General features: G+C 52.2%; 1 protein-coding gene across 7 annotated transcripts; it reads left to right on the top strand.

Moving 5' to 3' along the window:
- GABBR1 (gamma-aminobutyric acid type B receptor subunit 1) lies at positions 1-27,523 on the top strand. Of its 7 annotated transcripts, none has more exons than XM_074348299.1 (23): positions 1-264; positions 706-796; positions 1,483-1,686; positions 2,442-2,627; positions 4,005-4,025; positions 5,448-5,608; positions 8,949-9,083; positions 9,465-9,635; positions 10,664-10,765; positions 11,202-11,267; positions 11,711-11,902; positions 17,067-17,309; positions 17,931-17,994; positions 19,251-19,328; positions 20,670-20,820; positions 21,313-21,445; positions 22,701-22,817; positions 22,918-23,025; positions 23,421-23,514; positions 24,255-24,382; positions 24,879-25,070; positions 25,285-25,428; positions 26,055-27,523. In XM_074348299.1, the coding sequence occupies exons 2-23, from the start codon at positions 706-708 to the stop codon at positions 26,226-26,228; spliced, it is 2,955 nt and encodes a 984-aa protein (XP_074204400.1). In that variant the 5' UTR covers positions 1-264; the 3' UTR covers positions 26,229-27,523. The 7 variants fall into 7 exon arrangements, with proteins under 7 accessions (XP_074204400.1, XP_074204403.1, XP_074204401.1 ...); XM_074348301.1 differs by having other exon boundaries at positions 4-264; positions 24,942-25,070; XM_074348302.1 differs by lacking the exon at positions 2,442-2,627.

Here is a 27,523-nt window from a genome sequence, read left to right as displayed (position 1 = left end):
CCCCGGTCCCCGGCGCCGCCTCCTTCCCTCCCGGCTCCCCGCTCCCGCGGCCACCGCCGCCCCGGGGAAGGAGAGACGGGGGTGGGGTTTAGGGGAAGCGAGAGAGGAGGGAGACACCCTTGCCGGGCTGGAGCCCGGATTCGCCGGGAGGAGGGACGGGAGGAGGGGAAAGGTGGAGGAGAGAGGAGGGGGGAGTGGGGAGGAGCGGCCGGGCCTGGGGCCTTGAGGCCCGGGAGAGCCGGGGAGCCGGGCCGGCGCGCCGAGGTAAGAGCTAGGGCCCCGGGGGAGCGGGGCTCGGAGAGGGGTACGCGGGGAGGGCCGAGGCGGGGACCGCGGGGCTGGGGGAGAGGTGGGGAGGTGGGGACGGCACCCGGGAGCGGCGAGGCGGCCGATCCGGGGAGCGTGGGGATGCCGGGCTCGGGCGAGGCGTGGGGGCCGGGGTAGAGGAGGTGGTGAGAGGTGGAGTCCCGGGAGGGTGGAGGGGCCGAGGGAGGCAGGAGGAGGGTGGGGACTGGCTTTCTCTCCTCCTCTCCCCCCACCCCGCTCCGGGCTCCGCCCCCGCCTCCTCCGCGGGGCGCTCTCCCGGTCCCCGGGCTGAGCCGGGTCGGAGCCTTGGAGGCCACCGGAGGGAGGCCGGGCCGCCTGCTGGGTCCGGGCCGGCGCCGGCCGGGCTCGGTCCGGTCCTCACGGCCGCCTCTCACTCAGATGCTGCTGCTGTTGCTGTCGCTGCTGGCGCCGCTCTTCCTCCGCCCCCCGGGCGCGGGCGGGGCGCAGACCCCCAACGCCACCTCCGAAGGTGCACCCTTCTCCCGCGACCTCGGGCACCCCTCCACCCCGCTCCCCTTTTCGTGCACCCCGTCTCCTATCCCGTCAGCCCGACATAGCATCCCGGCCTGGCAACGCCGTCTGCTCAGCCCCACTTTACTACTCCTGACCTCCTTTCTCTCACCCCACATTATTACCCAGCACGCCTTTTCTCTGCCCCCATCACTACACCAGGCCACCTTTCTGTGACCCCGCATCATTTCCTCAACCCCACCCCTTTTTCCTGGCCCCACATTGCTACCTTTGTCCTGCTGTTTTCTTGGCCCCACATTGCTGTCCAGGTGGCCTTATAAGACCCCCCTTCACCTCTCATCCTAGTTCAACTCCGATTCTCCTTTGTCCTCTCTTACCAAACTCACCCGCGTATCATACCCTTTCACACTTTAATTACTTTTCTCCATTACCCCAACCAGCACTCTTCCCTTTCCACTTGTGGGCTCTCTGATTAGCCCTAGCTCTGGCTCCCTATGCTGTGTCCTTTAGCCCAGGGTTCTGTACCCATCCCCACTCCCACCCTCTCGCACCTCATCCCATCCCCTCTGTCCTCTACCTGCCCATTGACCACGCCCTGAGCTCCCCTGTCTCCCGCTGCTGACTGCCTTTTCATTTTCCGCCACCATCCTTCTCTTTACGCCTCTCCCTGGACTCACCCCTCAGGTTGCCAGATCATACACCCACCCTGGGAAGGGGGCATCAGGTACCGGGGCCTGACTCGGGACCAAGTGAAGGCTATCAACTTCCTTCCTGTGGACTATGAGATTGAGTATGTGTGCCGGGGCGAGCGCGAGGTGGTGGGGCCCAAGGTCCGAAAGTGCCTGGCCAACGGCTCCTGGACAGACATGGACACACCCAGCCGCTGTGGTGAGTAGCCTCACAAAGCCTCTCCCCTCTTCAAGCCAATTCTTGCTGCCTCAAACTTAGGGTTGTTGCTGGCAAGTCAGCATTTTAAACCCAGCGTAACCAAACTCACAAGTACATTTACTAAACGACTACTATGTAAGAGGGACTTTGCTGTGTGCAGTTGGAGGCAGTAAGGTTAGCAGCCTGCACATTTCATTTCATCCTCCCTTCATGAGGCCACTGACCATTTGGGAAAATAACTTGGTTATTCATCTTGTGAGTTCATCTCTTTGAGGATTATTCGTGGCAGATGAGGCAAAAACATTCTAAAATAGTTTCATCACATTTTTGAATACCTGTCTCCAATGCAGAGACCATACACCCCCCAAATAAAACCCAGTTTATCCTGAGTATAAAAGCCAACTATAATAAGGCAAATCTGATTGTGCATCTAAAGTTACATACAGCCACACATCTCAAAGCCAGAGAACCACCCACTGTAGCTGACTTTGAAGAGATCCCATTTTATGTGCTTATAGCTCCATCTTGGGTTCTGATGATGGAAATGCTTTTTCCTTTTTCCTTTTTTTTCCCGTGTGGATGCTTACAGGGCTAAGGGGGGAGTGGAAACTAGAGAAGTGAATCATGTTTACATCTGATTTCCTGCAGAGTAGGATGCTTGTGGACCCAAACTCAGATCGGAGCCCCCTCCCTGCTCTCTAAGGGGCAGAAGGCTTCTCCAACTCGCTTCTCTCTTTATTTTCCTGTTTCCACAGTCCGAATCTGCTCCAAGTCTTATTTGACCCTGGAAAGTGGGAAGGTTTTCCTGACGGGTGGGGACCTCCCAGCTCTGGACGGAGCCCGGGTGGATTTCCGGTGTGACCCCGACTTCCATCTGGTGGGCAGCTCCCGGAGCATCTGTAGTCAGGGCCAGTGGAGCACCCCCAAGCCCCACTGCCAGGGTGAGGGGAACAGCTGCCTGCATGCAGCTGATGAGGATGCTTGTGAGAGGATGGGAGTGGGGTGGGAATGGATGGGGTGGGGAACAGGATACTATACAAAATGGGGGGCTTTGGGGAGGCAGAGGTGAATGCCCAACTCTTTCCTCCATCCACCTGCCTCAAACGTCCTCCTGCTGCTCCCCCCCACCCCTCGTTTCCACTTTACCTATGTTGGGGGCTTCTTTACCTTTCTCTTTTTAACATCTCCCCCCTGCTCCCAATTCTTGGGTCTCACGTTTTCTCTTTTCCTTTACGAATCTCTCCCTCCATCACCCTTCTTAAGGTTTGAATATTCCAGTTTCCCCCAGCCTGAGTTCCTTTGTCTAAACTTAGAATTTTCTATGCATAACCCTCTCCTAAAATTGATTCCTCTCCACTCATCATATACTTGAATTATTGTAAAGACTCAGAAATAAATCACATGTCACATTTAGAAAAATTGGTAAGACTGGAAAGAATATCCGGGATGGAAAATTACCAGGGTAAAAAGTAAAAAGACATGAACGTGGAGGCAGGACTATCAGAGTATTAAGGACAGTCCAGGGATAGGTTGGGAAGAGGACAGTCCTTTTCTAGACTTCCCAGAAAACCTCCATCATTCCCCAAGGGACTCTGACATGTGTCCACCACCTTTTTTGACCATCTAGTTCTGCAGACTTCCCCCTGGGCACCCACATTCTCCCTCTGCAGCCTTCTCTCCTGGGATGCAGGCATAGCTCCTGCTTCCTCTACCCCTGTAAACTCTTTCAAGATCCCTGGACCTGGCTTTCCTCACTTCACTTAATTATTCTGCTTGTAGTTTACCATTCCATTCTGGCAAGTGTAAGTCCCACGGTGAGAGGGGAGGGATTCACTATGAAGCTAATGAAATTTAAGCCCCAAGGTTCTTTATTTACAGAGGCCTCTTCCTGTGCTCTAATAACATAGAGGGTTCTAATAATGTGTTCACATGGTCATAGGTTTTTGTAAACATTGCAAAAGTAAGCTATTTCAACAGCTTAAAACCAACGCCTTTGTAGTTTTTTTCTCTTAAAGAGAGACCCCCGATTTTATACTATCTAGATTCAATGAGAGCAATTTCTGCCCATGTCTTAGCTGTTGGCCCTCCTGTCTCAAATTCTGTTGTCCTATGAAAAAATCAAAGAAGAAAACCAACAAGTCCTGACAAACAGCCCCACCTTGCTCTTATCCCCAGGCACCCTCCCCTCAGAAACGCAGGCTTCTGCTCCCCCTCGTCTTCTTCGGCATGGACAGGTGTGGGAGGGGGCTGGGGATCAGGCCTGGGAAGCTGGGCGCCACTGGTAACTCTTCTCTGATCCCCGTCTTTCCTGCTGCCAGTGAATCGAACGCCACACTCAGGTGAGATCGGAAACCCTTCTCGCGTGCACTGCAAGCCCCTTCCCCTTACTCTTCACCCTCCTCCCCCAGGGATTCTGTCCCCAGGCTATGGGTTCTCGTCCTCCCCGCCTTCCCCCGCACCCCCACCCCAGTACGCGGCCAGCCCTTTCATTCCCTACCTGTTTCCAGCCTCCTGTCTCGGTTTTCTGCGAGGCTGCGGTCCCTCCCATCTCCCTGCTTGGCTGCACTCTCCTCGGCTCCGCCTCCTTCCAGACTCTGCTTCTGCCAAATGGCAGAGCCCCAGCAGGGGGCGGCAGGGTGCTGGGAGACCCTGAGCTTCCACCCCGTCTTCCCCTGTGGGGTTCCTTCCGACCTTCTCTGGAACCTTTTCCTGCCTGCCCTCGCCCTAGGATTTCACCTGTCGACTCCATCAGCTCAGGCCTCACTCTCCCTCCTTCAGATCCTCCCCACATCCTTTCCTTCCCTGCGCCCTTTCCCTTCTCTTTTATCTCAGTTCCTTCTCAGCCTCTGTCCTCCCAGCCCCGTGTTCCCGTCTCTCTCCCCATCACCCCTCTTTGGCTCAGCCCTGCATCTTCTCCACCCAACTCTCTCTCTCCAAAACTGTTCCCCTCACCCTCTCCGTCAGCACCCTCAGTCCCTCACCCCATCTATTCACACCCCCATTAAGACACTCAGGCTCCAGCCCTTTTCTCTTGCGTCCCACTCTCGTCTTTCCCTTCTCCATCACTCGCTGCTCATTGCTTCGGCCTCCCTCCGCCCACCCCGCCCTCCTGGCACGCCCCTTCCCCTCTTTCCTCCTCCTCTAGATTCCCCTTAGGTGGGACTCCTCCCTTTCTCGTCCATCCCTTTCACCCTAGGGGTCGCATCCTCCCTCTCCTCCCCTCCCCTCGGAGGGTAGTTCCCACAGAAGCGCTGGCCTTCATCCCCGCCCCCTTCCTCCCTCCCTAACGCTGCCCCCCCACCCCCACTGCCGCGCGCCGCCCGTGACGTCAGAGCCCCCTCCCAGCCCTTCATCTCCCTCCTCCTCCTCCTCCCCTCGGTCGGTCAGTCAGTCCGCGAGGAGAGTCCGCGGTGGCTGTGGCGGTGGCGGTGGCGGGAGCGAAAGCCGTGGGGGCCGTAGGAAGCCAGGCTTCCCTGCTTCCCCGAGGCCCTATTCCCCTCCTCCGCACAAAACCAGGGATGGAGGCGCCTCTCCGACATCCCCTCAGCAACCCTCCCCAGAAAAAGTGTCCCCCCTGAGCTCCTCCTCCTCCCCAAGCAGCTACCCCGCCCCTGCCATGGGTCCGGGGGCCCCCTCTCCCTGGGTGGGGTGGCCCCAGCTGCTCCTGGTGGTGATGGCGGCGGGGGTGGCTCCGGTGTGGGCCTCCCACTCCCCTCATCTCCCGCGGCCTCACCCGCGGGTCCCCCCGCACCCCTCCTCAGAACGGCGCGCAGTGTACATCGGGGCGCTGTTTCCCATGAGCGGGGGCTGGCCGGGGGGCCAGGCCTGCCAGCCCGCGGTCGAGATGGCGCTCGAGGACGTGAATAGCCGCAGGGACATCCTGCCGGACTATGAGCTCAAGCTCATCCACCACGACAGCAAGGTAGCCCCGGACTCGGGAGTGGGTGGGAGGTGAGGGCTTGCGGGTCAGGGGGCCAGCTGCACGTGCCTTAGTCTGAGTCGCTCTGGGATTGCCAGGCTGACCCCTCCCATGTGTGGCTAGCGGGAGACAGGCTGGAGGTGCGGGGGTCTTGGGGAGAGTCGCAGGGGCTGGAGGTTCAAGATGAGGGTCTAGAGGTTCAAGGTGGTTAATCACGCTGCAAGGCAGACCCTTCTGCTCCCGGAGATCCTTGAAACCACCCGTGTCGGAGTGGAAGGTTGGAGAAATTGTCAGTGGGCTTAGGGTACCAGACGATCCTGTTCTTTCAGGGAGTAAACTAACCCTGGGTTGGGTGGGTTGGGGGATGGAGGGAACCAGGCGGGCAGCTGGATCAGGGGTTTACATTTACCATGGTAACAAGGTAAATCTTGGCAGCAGGTTGGAGCTGGAAGGAAGAGGGACCCAGTGAGGAAAATTTTGAGAGACTTGAGAGCTCTAGTTTATTTATCACAACAAACAGCAGGGTGGCTGTTAGCCCTCCCTGACTCCTCATCCCTTCACCCCCAACCCTGTGGAGGATTCCTGGAATGTGGGACTATAAGGCATACTGTGGTTGGAGAAGGCTAGTGGTCAAGAGATGGGCAGAGGCACTAGGAAAATGAATGTGATGTGAGGTCCACAGAGGAGCCCCCACAAGAGCATGTGGATGGAGAGGAGTCTGGATACAGGGAAGACAGAACACGAAAGAATGGCAGTAGGGAAGGGAGACTAGAAGGAGTGGTGAGGACAGTGAGAGATCCTGGGGTATACTGTGGTAGTTGGCTTTTGTTGTGGCCTCTAAAATGTGAGAAAGGAAAGGGAAGTGGGGTTAGGGAGGCAAGGAAGGGGGGGGGGAAGGTAAGAAAATTTGGGTCCAGAGGTAGTAGGGGATAGTCTTACAAGATTCCTTTCCCACCCCATCCCCTACATGAATGCCTGGGAGTATAGGGGAGAATGTGGCACAGGGAAGGAAGGACATTTGGGGCCTCAAACTTATCTTCTGACAGGTGGCCCTACAGACTTGAGGGATTGGGGAGCATGAAGGTTTAGTACAGAGGCGAGGACTTGGTGATCTTACACCCAGGGTGGACTGGGGCTTTATGTTCACTCTTTAGAACAGTGGAAAAATTCTACACTTGGAAATAGGAATGTGAGAGAAGAAGGGGCAGAAGTGGGGTTGAAATTAGGGTGCTTGGGGAAAAGAAGGCACAAGGACTCTGAGGAACTCGGAGAGGGACCTTCAAATCCCTTTTGACCCTTTCACAGTGATTCTCAAACTTCAGTGTTCCTAAGAATCACCAGAAGTGTGTTAAAAATACATACAGATTCTAACTCAGGGATGAGTCCCAAGTATCTGCATCTTTACCAATTAAAGTCCTGTTTCGCTAAACCCAGGATGCCTATGGGAAGAGCAGCAGGGCACAGGGAAAAAATTAGATGTTAGGAGAGGCAGGAAGAGAAAGAGGGTCAGCTCTGATGGAGGAGTCAAGCTTAGTAGAACAAGAGAAATAATTGGCTATGGGGTGGGCATCCGGGGAGAAAGGCAGGGAGGGAGGGATGCAGGCTTTATGACAGGGGATCGCAGGGAGTTAGGGAGCCCTGTGTGTGAGCTCAAACTCATCCACCATGACAGGTGATTCCCTGGAGGTGTTGGGGAGCAGATGGGGACCTGAGAGAAGGGAGATGGAGGAGAAAATAGCAGAGACAGCAAAGGGGAGATGGAAAAGCAGACGAACTGGAATGTGTCGTTTCCGGATCCTTGCAGAGCAGAGGAGAGGGAGGACAGAGGAAGTCTATTGGGGAGGGGGTGAGAATCACGTGGCAGAGGGAACATGCAGTGTTGAGTAGGGTGTGGAAGGGGAAAAAGGATGTAAGAGAAGTCAGGGAAGGAAGGAAGAAACAGAAGAGACACCACAATGTGGTGGCGTACATTGTCAGTCTGTATCTTACATGTTCTTATATGTCCTCATTGTTGCAATTAACCTTATCTTCAGACAAGAAAGGGAGGGGGCACTGAGGGTCCATGGGAGAAGCTGGGGGCAGGATCTGAAGTGATAGATGCAGGGAGAGAGCGGGAGGGTGGGACGTGAGAATGGTAAAGATACACAAAGATGCCCAAGTGGGAGAGATGCAGAACCTTCAAACCACGCAGTTAAGCAGACACTGAGCATTGCCCTCAGCAGGGATTGGGATGGGTGGGCAGCCGAGAGCTGGTTCTTTGGTCCAGCCTCCCCTGGCTCCCCCTTCTCCAACTTCCCACCGTGTCCCAAATGTCAGGCCTCAGTGGGAAGTGAGCAGACTCTAGGGGGCCTTCTTTATTTCCTTTGATTTGTGCCCCCCTATCACCCTCCCCAATCCCCTGTGTCTCCTGTCTGGCTCCTCTGCCCGGGCTCCCCACTGGCTTCCATTTCTTCCCCACTTCCTCTGGGGCTCCAGCAGCTTCTGAAATGTCATGTTTCAGCAGGAGGGGAAAAGGCAGTGGGGGCCCCGTGGCTGGCTCTCCCTCCCCCCACTCCCCTCCTCCCATTACGCCTTTCCTCTCTCAAGCTGTCTGCATTGTTTACTTTCCCTCTCTTTCAGGCACCCCTAAAAGCATCTGATTTCTTGAGCATCCCATTCTATTTATTCTCTCCAGCTCTCCTCTCATCTTGTTTCTCCCCCGCCCCTTCCGCCCGCCCCCAGTGTCTTTTTACCTAATGGACCTGTCAAATGTCAGGGCGCAGCAGGAGGGCAAGGATCACTGAACCAGGACCCCCTGGCGGCCTTGTCCCTATTCTCTCCTGTTTATTTATCTCTAGCCCTGAAAAGAGAAGAGGGAGGAAGAAAAGGCAGGTGAGGAGAGGGAATGTGCAGAGGTGAGGGAGGACTCTTCGTAATCTGGCTTTAAGGAAGCTGCCTGGGGACTTGGGGAAAATGTATTCATATTCCTGCAGACTCTTTGCTACTCACAGATGTTTGAAGCATAGAAACATGGGTCGGGGGAGGTGTGGTGGAGGGAAGGTGGGCTAGGGGATGTACTGGGAGGAGGGAAGGCAGTGTTTGCATTCATACTGATGGAGGGGATGCAGAGGAGGGGGTGGGTAAGGCGCCAGGTGCAAGACAGTGAAGTGTGTTTCAAAAATGAGGGGAAAGGAGACTCAGGAAGAAGACATGGTGATCATGACAAAAAGGTTTCAGCAGAGGGATGGATAGTTGGGGAAGTAACCAGGTGGTTGGAGAAAAAGAAAAGAGTAAGACATGCAGGGAGGGGAGGAACCCTGGGAGAGCTCCGTCCTCCTTCCCCTCCGTCCTCGTCCTCGTTCAGTGTGACCCAGGCCAAGCCACCAAGTACCTGTACGAGCTGCTCTACAACGACCCTATCAAGATCATCCTCATGCCCGGCTGCAGCTCCGTCTCCACGCTCGTGGCTGAGGCTGCCAGGATGTGGAACCTCATTGTGGTGAGTGTGCGTGGGGTCAGAAGGTGGGGCTGGCCCCTGGTGGGCTGTCCTAAAGAGAGCGTGTACTGCGGGCTTGTATTTAAGAGGACTGCTTCCAAGATTCAGAGTCCTTCGCAGACCCGAGCTAGTTGGGCTCTTAGCACCAGTGGCCTGGTGGGGCTGCAGCTGACCTTGCTCCCCATCGGAAGGAACGGAAGTCGCATCAGTGAAAGAGAACCGTGTTGGTGAGGGGTGTGTGGGCTTCTGAGGCTCACTCTGCCCTGGGCAGAGAAGTAGGGCAGCTGGAGAGGGTGAGGGAGAGGAGCCCAGAGGCGGGGAAGGGTTGAAGGAGCCGTTAGCGAGGCTGTGATGACCACCCTCTGCCTGTCCCTATTCTCTTAGCTTTCCTATGGCTCCAGCTCACCAGCCCTGTCAAACCGGCAACGCTTTCCTACCTTCTTCCGAACTCATCCGTCAGCCACACTCCACAATCCCACGCGGGTGAAACTCTTCGAAAAGTGGGGCTGGAAGAAGATCGCCACCATTCAGCAGACCACTGAGGTCTTCACCTCGGTGAGCAGGGACAGGGTGAAGGGGGCCTTCGCTCAAATCCCAGGGCAGAGAGATGGGTCATGGAATTCATCTGGGGGCAAAAGCCTTGATTCTTTATTAAAAGAGGCATTCCGAGTGGGTTAAATGCATGTTCTTCCTGTAGCCAGTGGAGTGAAAGAGTTGAGTTTCCAGGACCCTTTCCAACTTTTTGGTTTTAGGATTTTTTTTTTCCTGCTTTGATGCTCTGTTTCTGAGACAGATAGACCCCAAATGATCCAGTTCTGTTAAAGTAGGTTCACTCCAAAGTTGAGGCAAAATAAGGGAAAGACTATGAGATAAGAACCTAGGGCAGTGGTAGACTCCAAGGGCACTCAAGGGGGCGATGTGTGTGTGATGGGAACAGAGGGTACAGAGAGGGAGGAGAGAAGGAGAGAGAGGGGAGAGAGGGAGGCAGACAAGTGCACATACATGGCCTGGTAACTGACTCTGCCAGCAAGATGCGCACCTACAAGGGGGCATGGAGGGGGATTTCCGGGGGTAGAAAGGAGATACCTGGCTCTGTACCTAAAGAAGCCCACCTGCTCTCTGTTATTCTACTCTTTGGGTCCTCTATTCACACTCATGTTCAGCGGCCCTTTAATCCTCCCCCAACCTTCTCTCAGTGACTCAGGACACTCTCTGATCCTTCTGTCTGTCTGCCCACTTGCCTCTTGAGGTTGACATCATCCTGGCTGTACCAGACTCTGCTTCAACTTTTCCTGGTTCCTCTGATTTCCTTTCCCCCGTTTTTGCTGTTGAGTAGGAGTGGGGCGATGGGTGACTTTCCCGGACACAGGGCCTCAGGGGGTGCTCACTAAGCACCTTCCCAGTCAGAAGCCACATCTTAAGACTCCAGATGCTTTTCTTTGAACGCTTCCCACCGGGGACAGAGCTGTTGAAGGAAGGTTCAGAATTGCTCTTCCTTTGCTCTGAATATACAGTAACACCTCCAGCCTTTACCCCATTGTGCACCCTGTGCCTTTTCTACTTGTTCCTCATCTCCATCCAAGACTCTGGACGACCTGGAGGAACGAGTGAAGGAAGCTGGAATCGAGATTACTTTCCGTCAGAGTTTCTTCTCCGATCCAGCTGTGCCTGTCAAAAACCTTAAGGTGGGATGGCCGGGAGTGGTGGGCTTAGCCTGCGAAGGGACCGGGCTGGGGAAAGGGAGAATGTGGTGGTTTGGAAAGGAGAGTCAGGCAGGGAAAGCTTGCTTTTTTGGGTGTTGAGATATAGTTGACATATAATGTTGTACATGTTTAAGGTATACAATGTGTTGATTTGGTCCATTTACATACTGCAATTTGCTTACCAGCGGAGTGTTAGCTAGTACCAGCATCACGTCACATAATTTTGATTCTGCAAGACAGTAGCATCTCTTGGGGAAGTTGAGCTCCATCTTCCAGTTGACATTTATCCACTACCCATTGAGCAGAACCCTGCACTAAGCACTTTGGGACGGGAAATCAAAGCTGTGAAAGCGCTTGGCTTGGTCCCTCTGGCGTTTCCAGCGTCCCTCAGGAGCTCTATTCTCTCTCTGTTCTGTAGCGCCAGGATGCCCGAATCATCGTGGGACTTTTCTATGAGACTGAAGCCCGGAAAGTTTTTTGTGAGGTGGAGTTGGAATATGAGGAGGGAGGGGCACTGGGTGGGCTCTTTGCCCTGGGTGTCTCCTGGGATCTCCTCTCTGCCTCTCTGAACAAATGATCAGAGGTGAGGATTAATATGAGATCCCTGTCTATTGGCTCTGACTCCACATCTTGGCTTCTCACACACAGAACACTTGCTCCAGGCCTCATTTTCCTATCACTTTGTGTTTCTGGAGGAGCCTGTGAATCCTATCTTTCCTGTCTGACTGGAAAAGACCACTTAGAAGTAGAGGTGGGGTTTGGGGGACTTAGAAGGAGGAGGAGACTTTCCTACTTCCCCCGAAACATGTAGATGTCTCTTTTCAATTCTCTGCCCTTCTTTGAATCTTAAGAGGCTAAATAGTATCAAGTAAGATAATGACAGAGAAATGAAACAAAGACCTAGCCCTCCTCTTCGTCTGCATTCAGGTGTACAAGGAGCGGCTCTTTGGGAAGAAATACGTCTGGTTCCTCATTGGGTGGTACGCTGACAATTGGTTCAAGATCTATGACCCGTCCATCAACTGCACAGTGGACGAGATGACGGAGGCGGTGGAGGGCCACATCACCACTGAGATCGTCATGCTGAACCCTGCCAACACCCGCAGCATTTCCAACATGGTGAGCACGTGAGGGCTTAGAAGCTGGCACCTGGGCCAGTGGAGGGGACTGAGGGGGCCTCTCAGGAGAGGGGAGCAGGTGTGGAGTTTGGAGATACAGAGGGGGCAAGGGGCCTCTGTCTACCCTGAATTTGTTTGTTTTGTGTTTCCTGTGGATTCCACCTCTGCTGTGACTTCCCTGGGCAGGAAAGGGGGAGTAATGAGAGTGGTATGTTCAGTGGGCCCTGATGAGTTGCAGGGCTGTTACCATAGAAACAAGGAGCAGTTGGTAAGAAGTCAAATGAGGGAGAGGCGTTAATGATAATGTAGATGCTGTATCCGCAAGCATACCTTTACAGGAGCGCTGTTCCTGGAAAAAACAAAAGCATTTTATTTTCTTGGTGACTCCAGAGCACTTTAGAGTTGCTGAATATTCACTCCTGGTTGATACTCAATTAGCTTGGCCCTTGATGCTTTTGAAATGATTCTCTTTCAGAATTTTAGATGAAGGGACTTTTGAAATCATTTAGCCCCAGACAGCTGGTTAGTGACAGACCTGAAGTTAAAAGACACATTCTCTGATGTGGGAATCAGCCTCCAGGTGAGGGGGGCACAGGGAGTAGGGGGTGGTGCGATGGGAAGACTCCTCTTGCTCAGCACTACATCACAGAGAGTACAGGAATCTTGGCTGAGCTTGAGAGGGCAACCTTGTGTCTGCTTATTATACCAAGTGTAGCCCCAAGTCTGGAATTCTTGCTTTGGAGAGCATGCTAAGGGCGAGTGAGTGGTTGTAAAGCCATCTGACTATCTTATTTTTAAAAAGCTATAGTGATAATTGCTTTTAGGTGGCAAACCAGGAGCTTAGATACTTGAATTCAGTGATTTTCATAGCTACACTCTGATGTAGATTTTTCATTTCCATTTTATATACCCGGAAATTGAGGCTCAGAGAGGTTAAGTGATTTATCCCAGGTCACCAGCTACTGAGTGGTGAAGCTGGAATTGAATCCTAGTTGAAACCAGCTCCAACCTGCTCTGCCCTATCACCTCCCATGGAAAACCTTGAAGCCTCACTAAGAAGCTTGTACTTTATCAGCTAACACTGTTTAGCAGATGGCAGTTTTTGAGCAATGGAGAAAGGAGATTCAGAAGGTTTATTCTGGCAGTGGATGGTGATGGGTCAGTTGCCGTGTGTACTCTGATTGTGGACACTGTCTTGGGACATTTCCAAGGGACTCTATGTTTAAGGCATCTTGGTTGAGAAATACAGTGGAAAAATTCTGCAAGGTCACTTCTCTATAGAGCACCTGACTGGTGAGTTGACCTTGAGAACCCGGGGAAGCAGAGGAGTCAGTAACTGAAGCCAGAAAGGCTTGTTGGTGCCCTGAGTCTAGGACCTGCCAACTGTGGCTTCTACCCCGTAGCAGAGAACTAGAGGAACCTCTGATAGGAAACAGGGATTTGGCTGGGGGTGTAAGGGGGCATCTGGACTTTTGGAGCAGGATGAGTTGACGAGTCTCTTTCTGGCTCTTGGTCTCTAGAGAAAGATGGTGCCTGCCTTTGAGGCCTAGGGGTGTCACTAGGTTTGTTTGGTAGCCTAAAATGCTCGAAGAAGAGGCCAAGATTTTTCAGAGGGTAGAAGCAGTCTTAACAACTGACTAGAGAAGAGGTTATAGATGAATCAAATAGGAGCAAGACAAATGGATCAGAAGCAAGAGTTGAGCCTATGGCCCAGAGCCTCCACACTGAGAGGATGGCCTTACATTTAGATCAGTGGTTCTCAAGCTTCTGTGAACCACCTGGAAGGTTGGTTAGTACACAGACGACTGGGCTCTTCCCTTGGAAGTTCTGATTCAGTGGGTCTGGGGTGGGGACTGGGAATTAACATTTCAACAAGTTCCCTGGGGATGTTGGTACTAATGCTCTGGGGACCGCACTTCGAGGATTATTAGAACAGTGGTGTGTGTTTTTTTTATAATTGAAGTATAGTCAGTTTACAATGTTGTGTCAGTTTCTGGTGTACAGCACAGTGCTTCAGTCATACATGGACATACATACATTCATTTTCATAGGAACAGTGGTTTTTAATCAGAGATTGCAATGTGTAGAGGCAGTTTTGGTTGTCCACAGCTGGTAGCTAACTGGTACCTAGGCCACGAATGCTTCTCAACAATGCACAGGATAGTCTCCCACAACAAAGGATAATCCTGCTCAAAACGTCAGTGGTGCGGCGCTGGGGAACCTTGGTTTAGACAGAGTTTTTAGGAGCCAGATATGGGAGAGTGGGTTAGAGTGGTTTTGGAGAAATATAGCTCTGGGTTAGAGCTGTAAGAGAGCTCAGGTATGAGGTAGCTTGCCTGGGGATAAGATTGTGGATAAATTCTGATTGGAATACAGGTCCCACCAAACCTGAGTACAAGACAAAATACGAAGCTACTCAGGATACACATTTTAGATCACTGTTGAGCATTTAGTCTCACATATAGAGACAGCTGTTAAAAAATTAAGATCATAAATCTGCACTTGGTTAATTCACTAATTTCTCTGGGCTGTGGAATTTTTGTTGTTGTTCAATTTTCCTTAAGCTGCCTAGTGACATTTCCATTTGAAAATTTACAAACATCTTTACTGACCTAAAGGGGAAAGATTTTTTTTGTAACTTTAGTCATGGGTTGGGGCAGTGGTGCCCCCAGTGGCCAAGTGGTAGTGGTGGTGACCTGGAGGCGGCGGGGAGGATGAGAATCTGGGCAGGGGACAGCACCATGCAGAGCACATGATTCCTTTCCCATCTGGGTGATTTTTGGACGCAGTGCTTACTCTGAGCTGAAGGTTGGATGGACTTGGAGGCTGAAGGATTACTCAGAAGGTCTCAGCCTAGCTGCTGTCTGCCAAGCTGGTGCTCTGCCGAGAGAGGCCTTTCAGCCTGCAGAGGCAGTGTGGAGTAAGTAGTTGGGAAGAGTATGGACCTGGAATGGGATTGAATCCCAGCTCTGTCATGTACTAGCAGTATAACTTCAGGCAAGTGAAACTTTCCTGTGCCTCAGTTTCTGTATCTCTAAAGTGGGCATATAATAGTGTTTACCTCATTGGATACTTTGAGAATTAAATAAGTTGATATACGTACCTTAGAAAAGATACATAGTAGGGACAATATAAATGTTAGATATTGTTATTGTTATCATAATTATTATAACATTTTTCTGTGTAAGGAGGGATGATATTAATGAAACACTTCAACAAAAGAATTAAGGGGACTTTGTGATTTAAAGAGTCTAATGTGATTCTAAGGTTTCAGTCTCATGTCCTGGGGAGTGTTGGGAGTGAAGAAAAATAGAGCTTAGTCTTAGATATTGTTAATTTTAGATTATTGACTACATAGTTACAAATGCCTTAAGATAGTTGGAGATACAGGATTTGAAACATTGGTCTGGAATTATAGATCTGAATATTAATAACAAGGATGAGGTGAGAGACAGGGAAATTCACAAAGGAAAAATGTAACTTACTTTATACCCAGCATATTATACATGCTGTTATTTTATCCTTATACTAACACTCTTCAAGGTAGTTAATATCATTCCCATTTTAAAGCTGAATAACTAACTCATGCAGTTAATAACTCATTTGAGATTATACAGTAGGTAGGTGGATTAGTTAGAATTAGAATCCATTCTTCCATTTATCCAACCAATGAACATTTTTCTTAAAGACTTACTATAATTTTTTTTTTGAGCAGTGTAAGTTCACAGCAAAATTGAGAGGAAGATACAGAGCTTCCCCATTATGACGTCTGCCCTACTCGTTCCTAGCTACCCCCTTTATCAGCGCTCCCCACCAGAGTGGTTGTTACAGTTGATGAACCTACGTTGACATATCAGTAACACTAAAAGTCCCTAGTTTAGGCGAGGGCTCGCTCTTGGTGTTGTACATTTTGTGGGTTTGGACAAAATTATAATGACGTGTATGCACCACTGGAGTATCATACAGAGTATTTTCACTGCTCTAAGACAGTGGACACTTACTCTTTGTCCACCACGGGGCACAGTGCTGGATGCTGAGGACTAAGAGCGAAATAGACCCTGGTCCTGTCCTCAAGGGGAGCAGAGCCCAGGCCTGCCGGTCTTCAAAGCCCAGGCTGTTTCCAGCCACCACATGGCCTGTCCTTACATTTCCCAGTCCCCTGTGTCTCCAGAAAGTTGAATAGAAAGAAAAGTGAGCAGGGTACAGGGAACAAAGATTTTTATCTATTGTTCATTCCTTCATTAGAGTATGTGTAGGTCAATACACACCGAATCTGAACAAAGTCGGGTGGTGCCCTGTGTATGACCTGTGCCTTGCCAACCGGTGGCCACTGAGCCTTTCCTCGAATGGTTTCTGGGAGGTGAGAAAGGGCAGATGTGACTTTCTCTATGTTAGGGGAGACATTTCCCCAAATTCAAGCAATTTACTTACAGTTATTTAGCCAAACACTGTTACTGCTAGGTATAGAAATTTGGGTTTCTTGATCCATTTCACGACACCGTTAAAGGAGCCATTATTCTTTTTAGCTTTCTTGGAGAGAGAAGACGGAGGGCTGGGAGGGGTGTAGATGGGGACTGAATGGTGGACTTCAAAGAGGTGAGGGTACTGCTGCAGTCCTTGCTCTTCTGAAAATCCTGCAGTAGACGGTGAGCTGAGCTGGCATGCGGATGGCAGGAAGTTAGCGCCCTGAGGAAAAGTCTTCCCGGGTGATGAGCAGTGTGAGGAAGGCTGCGGTGCCACCTTTTCTGGGCTCTCTCAGAACTGGAGGAGCTGTTAGCTCCTTCGTCGGCTCTACTGAGAAGGTCTGACGGCTGCGAGAATGTCAGTGCTGCAGCTCTTTCCTGGAGAAGCCACATCTTTGCTTCGCCCTCTCTCTGCTTTCTAGCCTTTGCCATTCGTTACGCGGAGCGTCTGTTCATTAAACTCCTCTGTGTGCAGTTCTGAGCCAGCAGCCGGACACACGAAAGCCGCTGGACCCAGCCAACCCCGGCTCTAATCTAGCAGCTTCTGATCTAAGACAGATGCACAGGCACAGCTGAAGATTCTGAATGTTCATACGCTCAGTGTGACGACATGAACACACACCATCCATTCAAGTCCAAGTCTCAGAGCCAGAATCAGATGCCCACCCCCGCCAATCCTTTCCTCCTGTTCTTCCTCCCCAGACGTCCCAGGAGTTTGTGGAGAAACTGACCAAGCGACTAAAAAGACACCCTGAGGAGACGGGAGGCTTCCAGGAGGCACCGCTGGCGTACGATGCCATCTGGGCCTTGGCACTGGCCCTGAACAAGACGTCCGGAGGGGGTGGCCGTTCGGGTGTGCGCCTGGAAGACTTCAACTACAACAACCAGACCATAACTGACCAGATCTACCGGGCAATGAACTCCTCATCCTTCGAGGGTGTCTCTGTGAGTTACAGCCCCTCCCTGCACGCCTGTGTCCTCCCACCCAGGGAGCCCTCTCGGAGGCTCCTTCTCCTGGAAACATGTGTTCTGTCTCTCTCAGTTGCTTCTGTGCAATAAGCAGTCTCAGACCAGGGAAGCAGGAACCCCCAAATCAGAAAACCCCACAAAAGACTAGAAAGAAGTAGTACATTCCATTTCTTTCAACCTCTCCTCTCAGTTCGTTTCACTCCAGGTATTTATGAGTCAGATGAAAATCACAGGATTTTAAAAGAGGAAGCAGTCTGAATGATCATCTTATTCCTTATAAAGTGGGGAGATTGGCGTCTGGAGGGATTTGATGACTTGCTCTTGTCCCACAGCCAGAAGCCAGGCCCCCTGGTGCTCTCTCTGGGGAGTTTTCCCATTCAAATCTCCTGGGTGAGGCTTCTTTTCAAAAGGTTGATGTTTCTAAAATCTAGGGTATGGGCATCTGGGGTGTGTCCTATATGCAGGCAAATGCCATAAATAGAACTCATTCAGAGGCTCAATTACATCAAAAACATAAGGATTCAAAGAGTCCCTATGTTCTCTTTTCTCTTGTGCTTTTATCCCCTTCACCTTCCTCCACATATTTCTCCCCCTCAGGGCCATGTGGTGTTTGATGCCAGCGGCTCTCGGATGGCATGGACACTCATCGAGCAGCTGCAGGGTGAGCGCAGGGCCTTGAGGTGTCAGGGGAGGCCAGGAGGGGACAGGCTGGGGCCGGGCTGAGACACCCCTGGGAGCGGAACATCAGGAGACATCAAAAGATTGTCCTGGTGCCTCCCCACCTGCTGCCCTCTCTTCTAATTGTGTTCATCAAGCTTTTAAATAATAATGATGATTATAAAAAGCTTAGCTATGAGTGGGTTTCTTTGAGTTGCAGTGGCTGTGTCCTTGAAAGGGGCATGCAGATTGAAAACAGCCACTCTCTTCCCCCAGTGGTCCCTCTTTTAATTTGAGAAATTTCCCTCTGGTGGCTTGAGTTGAGTGGTTCATGGCTTGTCGAGAAAAGCCAAATGTAGGAAACGTGCTGTTTATAAAGGGGATCCACTGCATTTCCTTGACATGGAAGCAGTTATTCCTGACTTTTCTGCAGTACGTATAGTTTGGATTTTCCAGATGGTATTTTCTTATAACTTAGCACACTGAGGGGTTTGCAAAACTTCTGAATTAGTTTTTCAACTCCACCCCACTCTCAGCCTCTCACAGCATGGCCAAAAGAACTACTTCTTGGCCTCCTGTGAAAAGTTTCTTTCTTTGCTTCTCCCCCACCTCCCACGTCCTCTCAGATCTTCTTTGTAACCAGGACAAGAGGGAATGGACTTCAGCCAGGGTCAAAGAGGGTGTGAAATGGCTTTAGAAGGAAAAGTTATGGTAACTGGGGCAGCTCTAGAAATCTTAGCAGTGACTGAATTTCACTTTGTGGCTTTTTAAGAGGCGGATGCAACTTGTCTAAGAAATGAGAAGCCAAGTCAACGGAAGAGAAATTTCTAAAATTAAAATGAAAGCCTCTGGGAAAATAGATCCTGTGATTCTGTCTATCTTGAGAGGGAGAATAAGCTGAAACATGTTTAAAGATTTAGAAGCCAGAATCACAGTGAGAGACGTCTTGCTGAGAGAGGTGTGAGCCTGTGGAATGGGCGGCAGACATACTGCGGAGATTTCTTCACTGAAGGGCTTTAAACATATAAGATTTTCTGATTTATTTGCGTCGCCTTGGCATCCACCTTACAGTGCTTTTAAGTCAGATTGTTGATTCAGGCGACCTCCCCACCCCCAGGTCCTTCCAAGCATCCTTCAGGGGCTCAAGTGAAGGGAGAATTCGATACAACCATGGGGAATACTTTAGGGCAGTGGGAAGTTGAGGATGCCTGAAATGAGCTTTTCACCCATCTGTGGTCACTCCTATGCTCCTCCGTCCAGGTGGCAGTTACAAGAAGATCGGCTATTATGACAGCACCAAGGATGATCTTTCCTGGTCCAAAACGGATAAGTGGATTGGTAAGTGTATCCTTCAACCCCTCCTGAACAATAAAGAAAAATGGTCAGGTGTTTGAATGAGGGGCAGGTGCCATTAGGTTGAAATGTGCCAGGGAGATGGGCCAGGGACTGGGGTTAAGAGAAAGGGAACAACACCTCTGAGTTGTGGGTAGGGGAGACTGGTGTAACTGGAGAGGGAATAGGCGGGGTGGTAGCAATGCTCTCTTAAAAATAGTACATTGCTGGGGTAACTGGGGATTAGAGGGAGAGGGTGGGAAGTGGAAACTCCATTTGGATTTCCCAGATGTTCTGGTGCCTCGATGTGTCTGAACCAGCCACTTCACGCCTAGAGTTGCCTCTTCATCTTTGTCAGGAAAAGGGTTGCTTAAACTGTAGGAGAGGATGCAAAACCTCATTTAATTGTCTTCTGCTAAAATGTGCTTTTTAAAGAGAAAAAGGAAGCAGTTATATTCTTTGTGTGCCTGATGGGTTAAATAATAGGACATGGGAAAGGTACTCAAGGTGGGCAAAAGGCAGGTTCTATTGATCAAAGGCTTGGCATCTGAAGGATGGAGGGGAGGCGAAGCCATGGAAGCCAGCTGCTGTCCGCCCTGCCCAGCTGAAATCGAGTGGTTCTCGCACTGCTGGAGTTTTGAATTTTTTTTTCTAATTTGAATTTAGGACAGTGTTCTGTACTGCTATAAATGCTGCGTGGCCTAAATTACACTTTTTTTTTTTTTTTTAAAGCTAAGCAAATTGAAGTTAGTCTTTTTTTTTTTCTTTCTTTTTGTAAACTCTTTGGCAAGTTTGAGCTCTTCTTTAATAATTACTGCAAAACACCTTTGGGAGTATCATCCTGCCAGGGTTAAAATCACAGGTTAGTTTTTTTTGTTCAGTGCCTCCTAAGGTTAGGAGACCAATAGCTACTTTGAGGCACATTAGCTTTATGATTCTTTGATTGTCTTGTGCAGCTTTTGATTCGAGTTGTAAGAGACCTCGTAAGATTTATTTCTCAGTATCCCCTTCTTTCCCTTCCATTTTCCTTTGCTGCAAGAAAGAGAAAAAACAAAAAGAGCAACCAGTAACAACAACAAAAAGGCCCCTATAACTTTGGTGATACAGCTCAGCCTCTAGCTCCATCTTCTCATCTCATTTCTGATTGCGTCCCAAGAGCCCCAGCATCAATGAGAATTCCCCACACAGCAGCCCCTGTTCAGGGCAGTGCGGGCCCCCTGTCCTCCGAGCTAAGCCCCGAGTGTCCTTCAGCAGCTTGTCCTTCTCCCCTTCTCCTGTCCCACCTTTTTTCCTTTGTCCTCCTTCCTTTCTCTTCCCCCTCCTCTCTCCCTTCCCCGTGCCATGCAGGAGGGTCTCCGCCAGCCGACCAGACCCTGGTCATCAAGACGTTCCGCTTCCTGTCACAGAAACTCTTTATCTCCGTCTCCGTTCTCTCCAGCTTGGGCATTGTCCTAGCTGTTGTCTGTCTGTCCTTTAACATCTACAACTCCCACGTCCGGTAAGTTTCTCTTCTGATGTTTTCCCTGTCCTGTCTGCTTCTCCAAGATAATGAGCATGTTGCTTGAAGGGAGAAAGAAGAAAACCTGTGTAGGTCCGGAGGCTGTGCACCCTTGAGGTTTCCATTTTGACCCATTGCTTTCCCAGTGACCACTGGGAACGAAAACGGGACACCAGATATAACTCTCATCCCTGCTCCAAAGCAGCTAATGGGAAAATTGAAAAAAGGCTTTGGGGCTGAGTGAGGCAGTGCGGGCTCTAAATAGAGTGTGTGCTGGCAGGGTCCTGTGCCTGGAGGAGCCCTCTGCAGCCCCCTGGCTGGCCCACGACCCAGCTGGCTTTGTCTCTCAAGGCCCCTCTGTCTGCTTCCAGACTGCCTGCCTTGGTCTCCGGCCCTGAGGTTGGGGTCAGGCCGTTTGGGGAGCTGAGCCTCCCTGGAGAGGAGGGGTAATTCTGTTCTCTCTTTCTCCCACCCTTCCCGCCTCTGCCCTAGTTATATCCAGAACTCACAGCCCAACCTGAATAATCTGACTGCTGTGGGCTGCTCCCTGGCATTAGCTGCCGTCTTCCCCCTGGGGCTGGATGGTTACCACATCGGGAGGAGCCAGTTCCCCTTCGTCTGCCAGGTGAGGGGGGGTTGGGCAGCCCCCTGCCTTTCCTTCTTGTCTTTCCTGACCCTTGTCCCTGTTCCTTCTCCTGATATCACCCCTCTGGTCTCTGTCTGGCTCCCTCCCTTCTTTCTGTGCCTCCAGACTTTTTCATCCTGTAGCTCCCTTGTCAGTTCCAAGGTTGCCATGGCACGCCTTGCAGAGAAGAGGAGGGAGGTATCGAAGGAAGGAAGGGGGTCTGCCCAGAGAACCCTTGGACAATGGTGGCTTGTCTGTGGTGTGGGGGCTGAGAGCAAGAACTGTGGACTTCCCATGGGAGCCTGCGTTGAGGTTTGGAAGGACGGAGGCGGGGATCTGAACCAACAGCAGGGAGAGTTGTGGGGAAGGGACCACTGTTACACAGGGAGGAGGCCCTGTGGGACTCTTGGTACATGGAAGGTTCTGGGGCTGCAGAAAAAGGCTGGCTTCAGCAGCGATATTTGTGTGGCTCTGTTTTGCTGGTGAGAACCCCAGCCTTTGCCCTGCCCATCCTCAGTCCTTCCTCCTCTGCCCTGTGCCTGTCCTCATCAAGCATCCATGCACATGGCATTTGCACACACATGCACCTACAGTTCCTCAGAGGCTCTCTGTCCCCAGTGAGGCCGAATGCAGAGGGAGAGGCAGACAATTAACTGCAGTGACCTGTAAGAGGTATCGAAGTGGGGATCAGATATGGGAGCAAAGAGAAAGCGGCTCCCAGTCAGAGTCGTTGTGTGGGCCTCACAAAAGGTGGCATTTGAATACTGAAGTGTGCAGGGGATTTTGTCAGCTGGAGGAATAAAGAATGGTTACCCCTGGAGCAGATGGAACATCATGTGGGTAGCAAAGACATGAAAAAGAGTAGATCAAGGGTGAGTGAGCGGTTCAGCATGGCTGTAGCGTAGGGTAGGTGAGGGCCTGGTGGGAGATGAGCCTGAGAAAGTGGGTGGGACCGTGTCTCGTGCCACATGCAGAGGTATGTGGGCTGCAACCTGTAGGCACTGGGGAACAGTCAGAAGTGACTGGCCATTAAAACCTGGAGTTTTTAAAGCAAGATCATCCTAGTGGCAAAGGAGAAGATGGGTGGGAGGAATTTGTGAAAGGTAGAGAGATTTTCCCCTCCCCTTTGCCCCCTGTCCCCTCCTGGCTGCGTCCTGCCTCCTATCACCAGTTCCCTCCTACAGCCCTGACCCGTCCTGGCCGCAGTCCCATCTGCTGCCCGTGCTATCCTGTCTGGCCCTCTCTCTTTTCTTAGGCCCGCCTCTGGCTCCTGGGTCTGGGCTTTAGTCTGGGCTATGGCTCCATGTTCACCAAGATCTGGTGGGTTCATACAGTCTTCACGAAAAAGGAGGAAAAGAAGGAGTGGAGGAAGGTGAGCTGCTTCTGATCCTTGGTCCCCAGTGCCTAGGCTCTCGAGGCTAGGAGGACATCCCCCAACCCCTGACACACCTGTGCTCTGTGTGTTTACCCAGACCCTGGAGCCCTGGAAGCTGTACGCCACGGTGGGCTTGCTGGTGGGCATGGATGTCGTCACCCTCGCCATCTGGCAGATTGTGGACCCCTTGCACCGGACCATTGAGGTACCGCTTGCTGGGAGGCCCTGCAGTGAGGCGGCTGAGCGGGGCTCATTGGTAGAAGAGCCTCTGGAGCTACGTGTGGTCTGGAGGAGGAGATGCGCCCGTGGTGGGTGCTCTCCAGCCTCCTGCATCTCAGCAGATCTACCTCGAGGCTCTGGATTCATCAAAAGAAAGGAAGTGGTGGGGATCTGAGAAGGATGTACGCTTTCAGGCAACATAAAAATCAGGGAACAATCACTTTCAAGGTGTTCCGGAAAGTGCTCCCGGACCTAGAGTGGGGTTTGGCATCATAATTGAGGGTCTCATAGGAAAGTGGGGGCAGAGTTGGGAGTCAGGGACTGAGCAGAGGTGGGGTGTTGGGGGTACGATGGCAACCATCTTTCTTGTCTCTCCCTTAGACTTTTGCCAAGGAGGAACCGAAGGAAGATATTGACGTGTCTATTCTGCCTCAGCTGGAGCACTGCAGCTCCAAGAAGATGAATACGTGGCTTGGTGTGTGGGATGCAGCAGAGAGGAGGGGCATGATGCCACAAAGGCCAGGGGAATAGGGCCAGGACAGTAGATTTGGAGAGAGAATTGTCTTTGGAAAAAGAGGCAGAGGGCTCTGTCAACCTAGTTTGAATGTCCTCCTCTTTGTCACTGTATTAATTTTTTCTGAGAATGGGGAATATCTGGTCTTTTGCTGCGAGGAGCTTAGGGTCTAAAGCAGAAATGAGGCAGGGCTTGTATTCTGCAGAGGGACCAGTGGGGATGGCTTCTTCTTCATCTCCAGACCTGACACCATCTCCGTCTGGTTAGCAACCTCGAGTAAGCCTAGGGCTGTGAGGTTTAGCCCTCTTTGGCCTTTTTAACATAGCTCTGATCTATGACCACAAATGGCAAACCTACCTTCAGTGTGGAAAGCCATCTTCCCTCCTGGAGGGTAAAGGGGTAAGGCACTGTGTGTGGCCCAGGCCCTTGCTGACTGACAGCTGCTCACGACCATCATCTTCCTGTGTGACGTGGCTCCTAGTCCCAGGAGGAAACAGTGAGGTGTGGGCGAGTTGGGAGGACACTGGGGGCAGTGGACAGGGAGGGGTGGGCTAAGTCAGAGGGGGCGGGTTGGAGAGAAGGCCCCCTTTTCATTGTGGACCTATCAGAAGGAGCAGCAGCAGGCAAAGGGTGGAGAGAGGAGGGGAACGAATGGAGCACGGAGGTCTTGTGGTCCAGGTGACCCTTTCCTGCCATCCTAGGCATTTTCTACGGTTACAAGGGGCTGTTGCTGCTGCTGGGTATCTTTCTGGCTTATGAGACCAAGAGTGTGTCCACTGAGAAGATCAACGACCACCGGGCTGTGGGCATGGCCATCTACAATGTGGCGGTGAGCTCCCCGGACACCTGGCATTGACCCCGGGGACTGACCACAGCCACCCAGATGGGGCAGCCTGGGAAGAATCAGGGGCTAGATCTGGGATCAGTTGGGTGGAAGTCTTAAAATGTTTTTTAATGCTTCAGATTTGTAAAGCACTTTCCAGTCTATAAGCACACATTAATCTTCATACAATCACCCAAAGAAGTGGATATAGCATCCTCACTAGATAAATGAGGAAGCAGAAACTGGTTAAATTACTCGTCTGAGGTTCACTGGCTGGAATCTAAATGGAGATTTCCTGCCAGGGAGGCCCAGAGACTGACTGATGCTCGAGGACTCTGATGTGCCTATAGAGATGCTGGGAGTTCCTGCCTTGAGGGAGGGGCTGACCTAGAGCTGGTGCTGGTTTGGGACTGTTTGGGATTCTTCTCAACCTAGAGTTGAGGATGATCCCAACATTGGGTCTTTTGCAAATGGAAAGTCCCCCAGGAAACTGTCCTCATAGATTCCTTCCTGGGGAAGAAGACCCTGGCTCTTGTCTGAGCTCGCAGATCTGCTCTGCTCCCAGGTCCTGTGCCTCATCACCGCCCCGGTCACCATGATCCTGTCCAGCCAGCAGGACGCCGCCTTCGCCTTTGCCTCTCTGGCCATAGTTTTCTCCTCCTACATCACCCTGGTTGTGCTCTTCGTGCCCAAGGTGCGGTGCTGGGTGTTCTCCCACCCTCTCCTGCCCATGTCCTCTCCATCCCTTCTTCCCAGGACCCTGCTCCCTGGCCCCCTCTTCCCACTTCACCCCTTGTCCAGCCCAGCTTGTCCCCCTTATTTTTATTCCTTCCAACTCCAACCCACCATCAGCCAATCGCTGACACAGTCCCTGCTCAGCCATCTGTGCCCCAAACCCCTGCCCACAGATGCGCAGGCTGATCACCCGAGGGGAGTGGCAGTCGGAGGCACAGGACACCATGAAGACAGGGTCCTCAACTAACAACAACGAGGAGGAGAAGTCCCGGCTGCTGGAGAAGGAGAACCGGGAACTGGAGAAGATCATTGCCGAGGTGTGGAGGAGGCCCATGTCTCAGGTCGTGGGGAGGGAGAGCCAAGCCCGAGATTGGGGTTCAGGTGCATGTGATTTACCCAGGGGGAAGCTGCCAGGGAGTGAGTGGAGGAGGATAGGGAAGGGGAAACGGTAGAACCAGGATCTGTGTTCACCAGGATCCGGGCTTATGTGAAAGGTAATGTCGCCTCAGCAGACGGAGGGGGCTCTGGACGGCGAACTGCGCTGTTATCTGCTGGAGGCGAGGGGGTGGCCCTGGGCTGGGGTGGCCTGTGTGGGGCTTGAGGGTACTCTCCAGTGAGAGGGAGCTGTGCAGGCCCCCACGGTGTCCACTGCGCCCCAGCGCGGTGTCAGACTGCGGGGTGTTCCAGCTGGGTGCCCAGTTACCGGAAGCTCTGGGCAAGCCCCCCCCACCCCCCTTTTATTTCCCTGATCTCTTTCCTTCAGCCCGTGCCCCACTGTGTTCTTTTGGCTCTCCTTGTTCTTCCGCTGATGCCTCATTTTACTTTCTTCTGTCTGTCTACCCCTCCGTCTCCCCCACAATTTCTCTGCCTTCCTCCCTTTCCCTCCTCCCACCCCTTCCTGACTTCCTCTTCTCCCACTCGCCCAATCGTTTTCTTCCTCCAGAAAGAGGAGCGCGTCTCTGAACTGCGCCATCAGCTCCAGTCTCGGCAGCAGCTCCGCTCCCGGCGCCACCCTCCAACACCTCCAGACCCCTCGGGGGGCCTGCCTAGGGGGCCCCCTGAGCCCCCCGACCGGCTGAGCTGTGATGGGAGTCGAGTCCACCTGCTTTACAAATGAGGAAGGGGGTGTGAGGGAGGACAAGCCAGTAGGGGGAGGGAGAGGAAAAAGGAGAAGGGTGGGGGTAGGGAGGAAGCAGGGGGTCCCTCTCCCGTGTGGGAAGAAGTCGCTACTCAGTCCCATCTCTTGTAAATACCTGCCCCGCAGTGAGTCCCCGGGGGTCGTCCGGGTCTCCAGTTCTCTAGGAACCAGACCCTGTTCGCTCTCATTCGTTCATATAATTTTATATCCCTACTTCATTCTCCAGTTTGTACCCGGCTTGAAGCTTCTCACTCACTGGCTCCTCCGCCTCACTATGTACACGGGTCCCTTTTCTTTTCTGACACCCTCTGTCTCGTTGCCACGGCAACCCCAACCCTGCAGCTCCCTGGCCTTTGTGCTCTGCTGGTCCAGCAGGGATCTCTCCCAAGTGCTCTTTCTGCCCCAACAGGGCCTCCTCATGTCTCTCACCATCCTGGTCTCCTTCCAACCTACTTGCCCCTCCACTCTTTCACAAGCTTTGTCCTTCAGTTCTGCCTCTCCAGGGCACTCCTTCTTGCCAAGGCTCACAGGCTCCTACGCTCCGCGGGCTCACACTTAGCATCGCGTGTGTCCTCCCCTCCCAGCTCGTTCCAGCGGCTCACGTGCGTGCACGCGTTTCACCTGTGCTTTCTTCACCCTTCCTGTGGTCCCGCGTGCTCTGTTGTATTTCCTTCACTCGTGACTGCGCTGCCCATCTCCGGTCACGGGTGTGCCCTTGTGAGGGAGTGTTTGGGTAGACGCGGGCTGTTTGTCTAGCATGTCTTCCCTAGTGCGCACATCCAGGGTTACCCGTGGTTTTCCCTGTGTGCCCTTGTGCTGCCTCGTCTACCCTCTTCCCTTTGCACCTTAAAAGCATTGTATCCTAACAACGGAGCCATATGCACCCACTCTGCACATTGTAATGCACTTTCCCCCAGTTCACTCTTAGTGGAGCCATCCACATCCTCTCCTTGTCACACCCGGTTTCTGCTCACACTCTCCGCCTTCTCCTTCCCACTCGTGGACCACCCTTGGCCCCCATGCACTATCATCCTCTCCCAAGAGTGCTTCCTTTGGTTTTGTGTTTTTCTGGGGCAAGAGGGAGAAGAAATGGGGGCAGGTTTGGGGAGCTTCTTCCAGTGGACAGTTGGTGAGAATCCTGATGGAAGGAAGGCACCCCTGACTGTTGAGATGGACAGATGGTCCTATGGGGCGGGAGGTGGCGTCCCTTTTGCACTGTGGTATTTCTTGGGGAAGGAGCTCCCCAAATCTCAATAAACCAGTGAACAGAGTGA

This window comes from Camelus bactrianus, chromosome 20 (assembly GCF_048773025.1).
Source record: "Camelus bactrianus isolate YW-2024 breed Bactrian camel chromosome 20, ASM4877302v1, whole genome shotgun sequence".
Classification (NCBI taxonomy): Eukaryota; Metazoa; Chordata; class Mammalia; order Artiodactyla; family Camelidae; genus Camelus; species Camelus bactrianus.
Note: the sequence above shows the minus strand (reverse complement) of the source record. Positions and strands in the feature narration are given on the sequence as shown.

What these genes read in the sequence shown, in the direction of transcription:
- GABBR1 (XM_074348299.1), top strand. Translation starts at nt 706, where the DNA reads ATGCTGCTGCTGTTGCTGTCGCTGCTGGCGCCGCTCTTCCTCCGCCCC. An exon ending in GAATCGAACGCCACACTCAG is followed by an intron (nt 4,026 to 5,447) that starts GTGAGATCGGAA and finishes ACCCCTCCTCAG; the next exon opens with AACGGCGCGCAGTGTACATC. An exon ending in TGGCCATCTACAATGTGGCG is followed by an intron (nt 24,383 to 24,878) that starts GTGAGCTCCCCG and finishes CTGTCCTCATAG; the next exon opens with ATTCCTTCCTGGGGAAGAAG.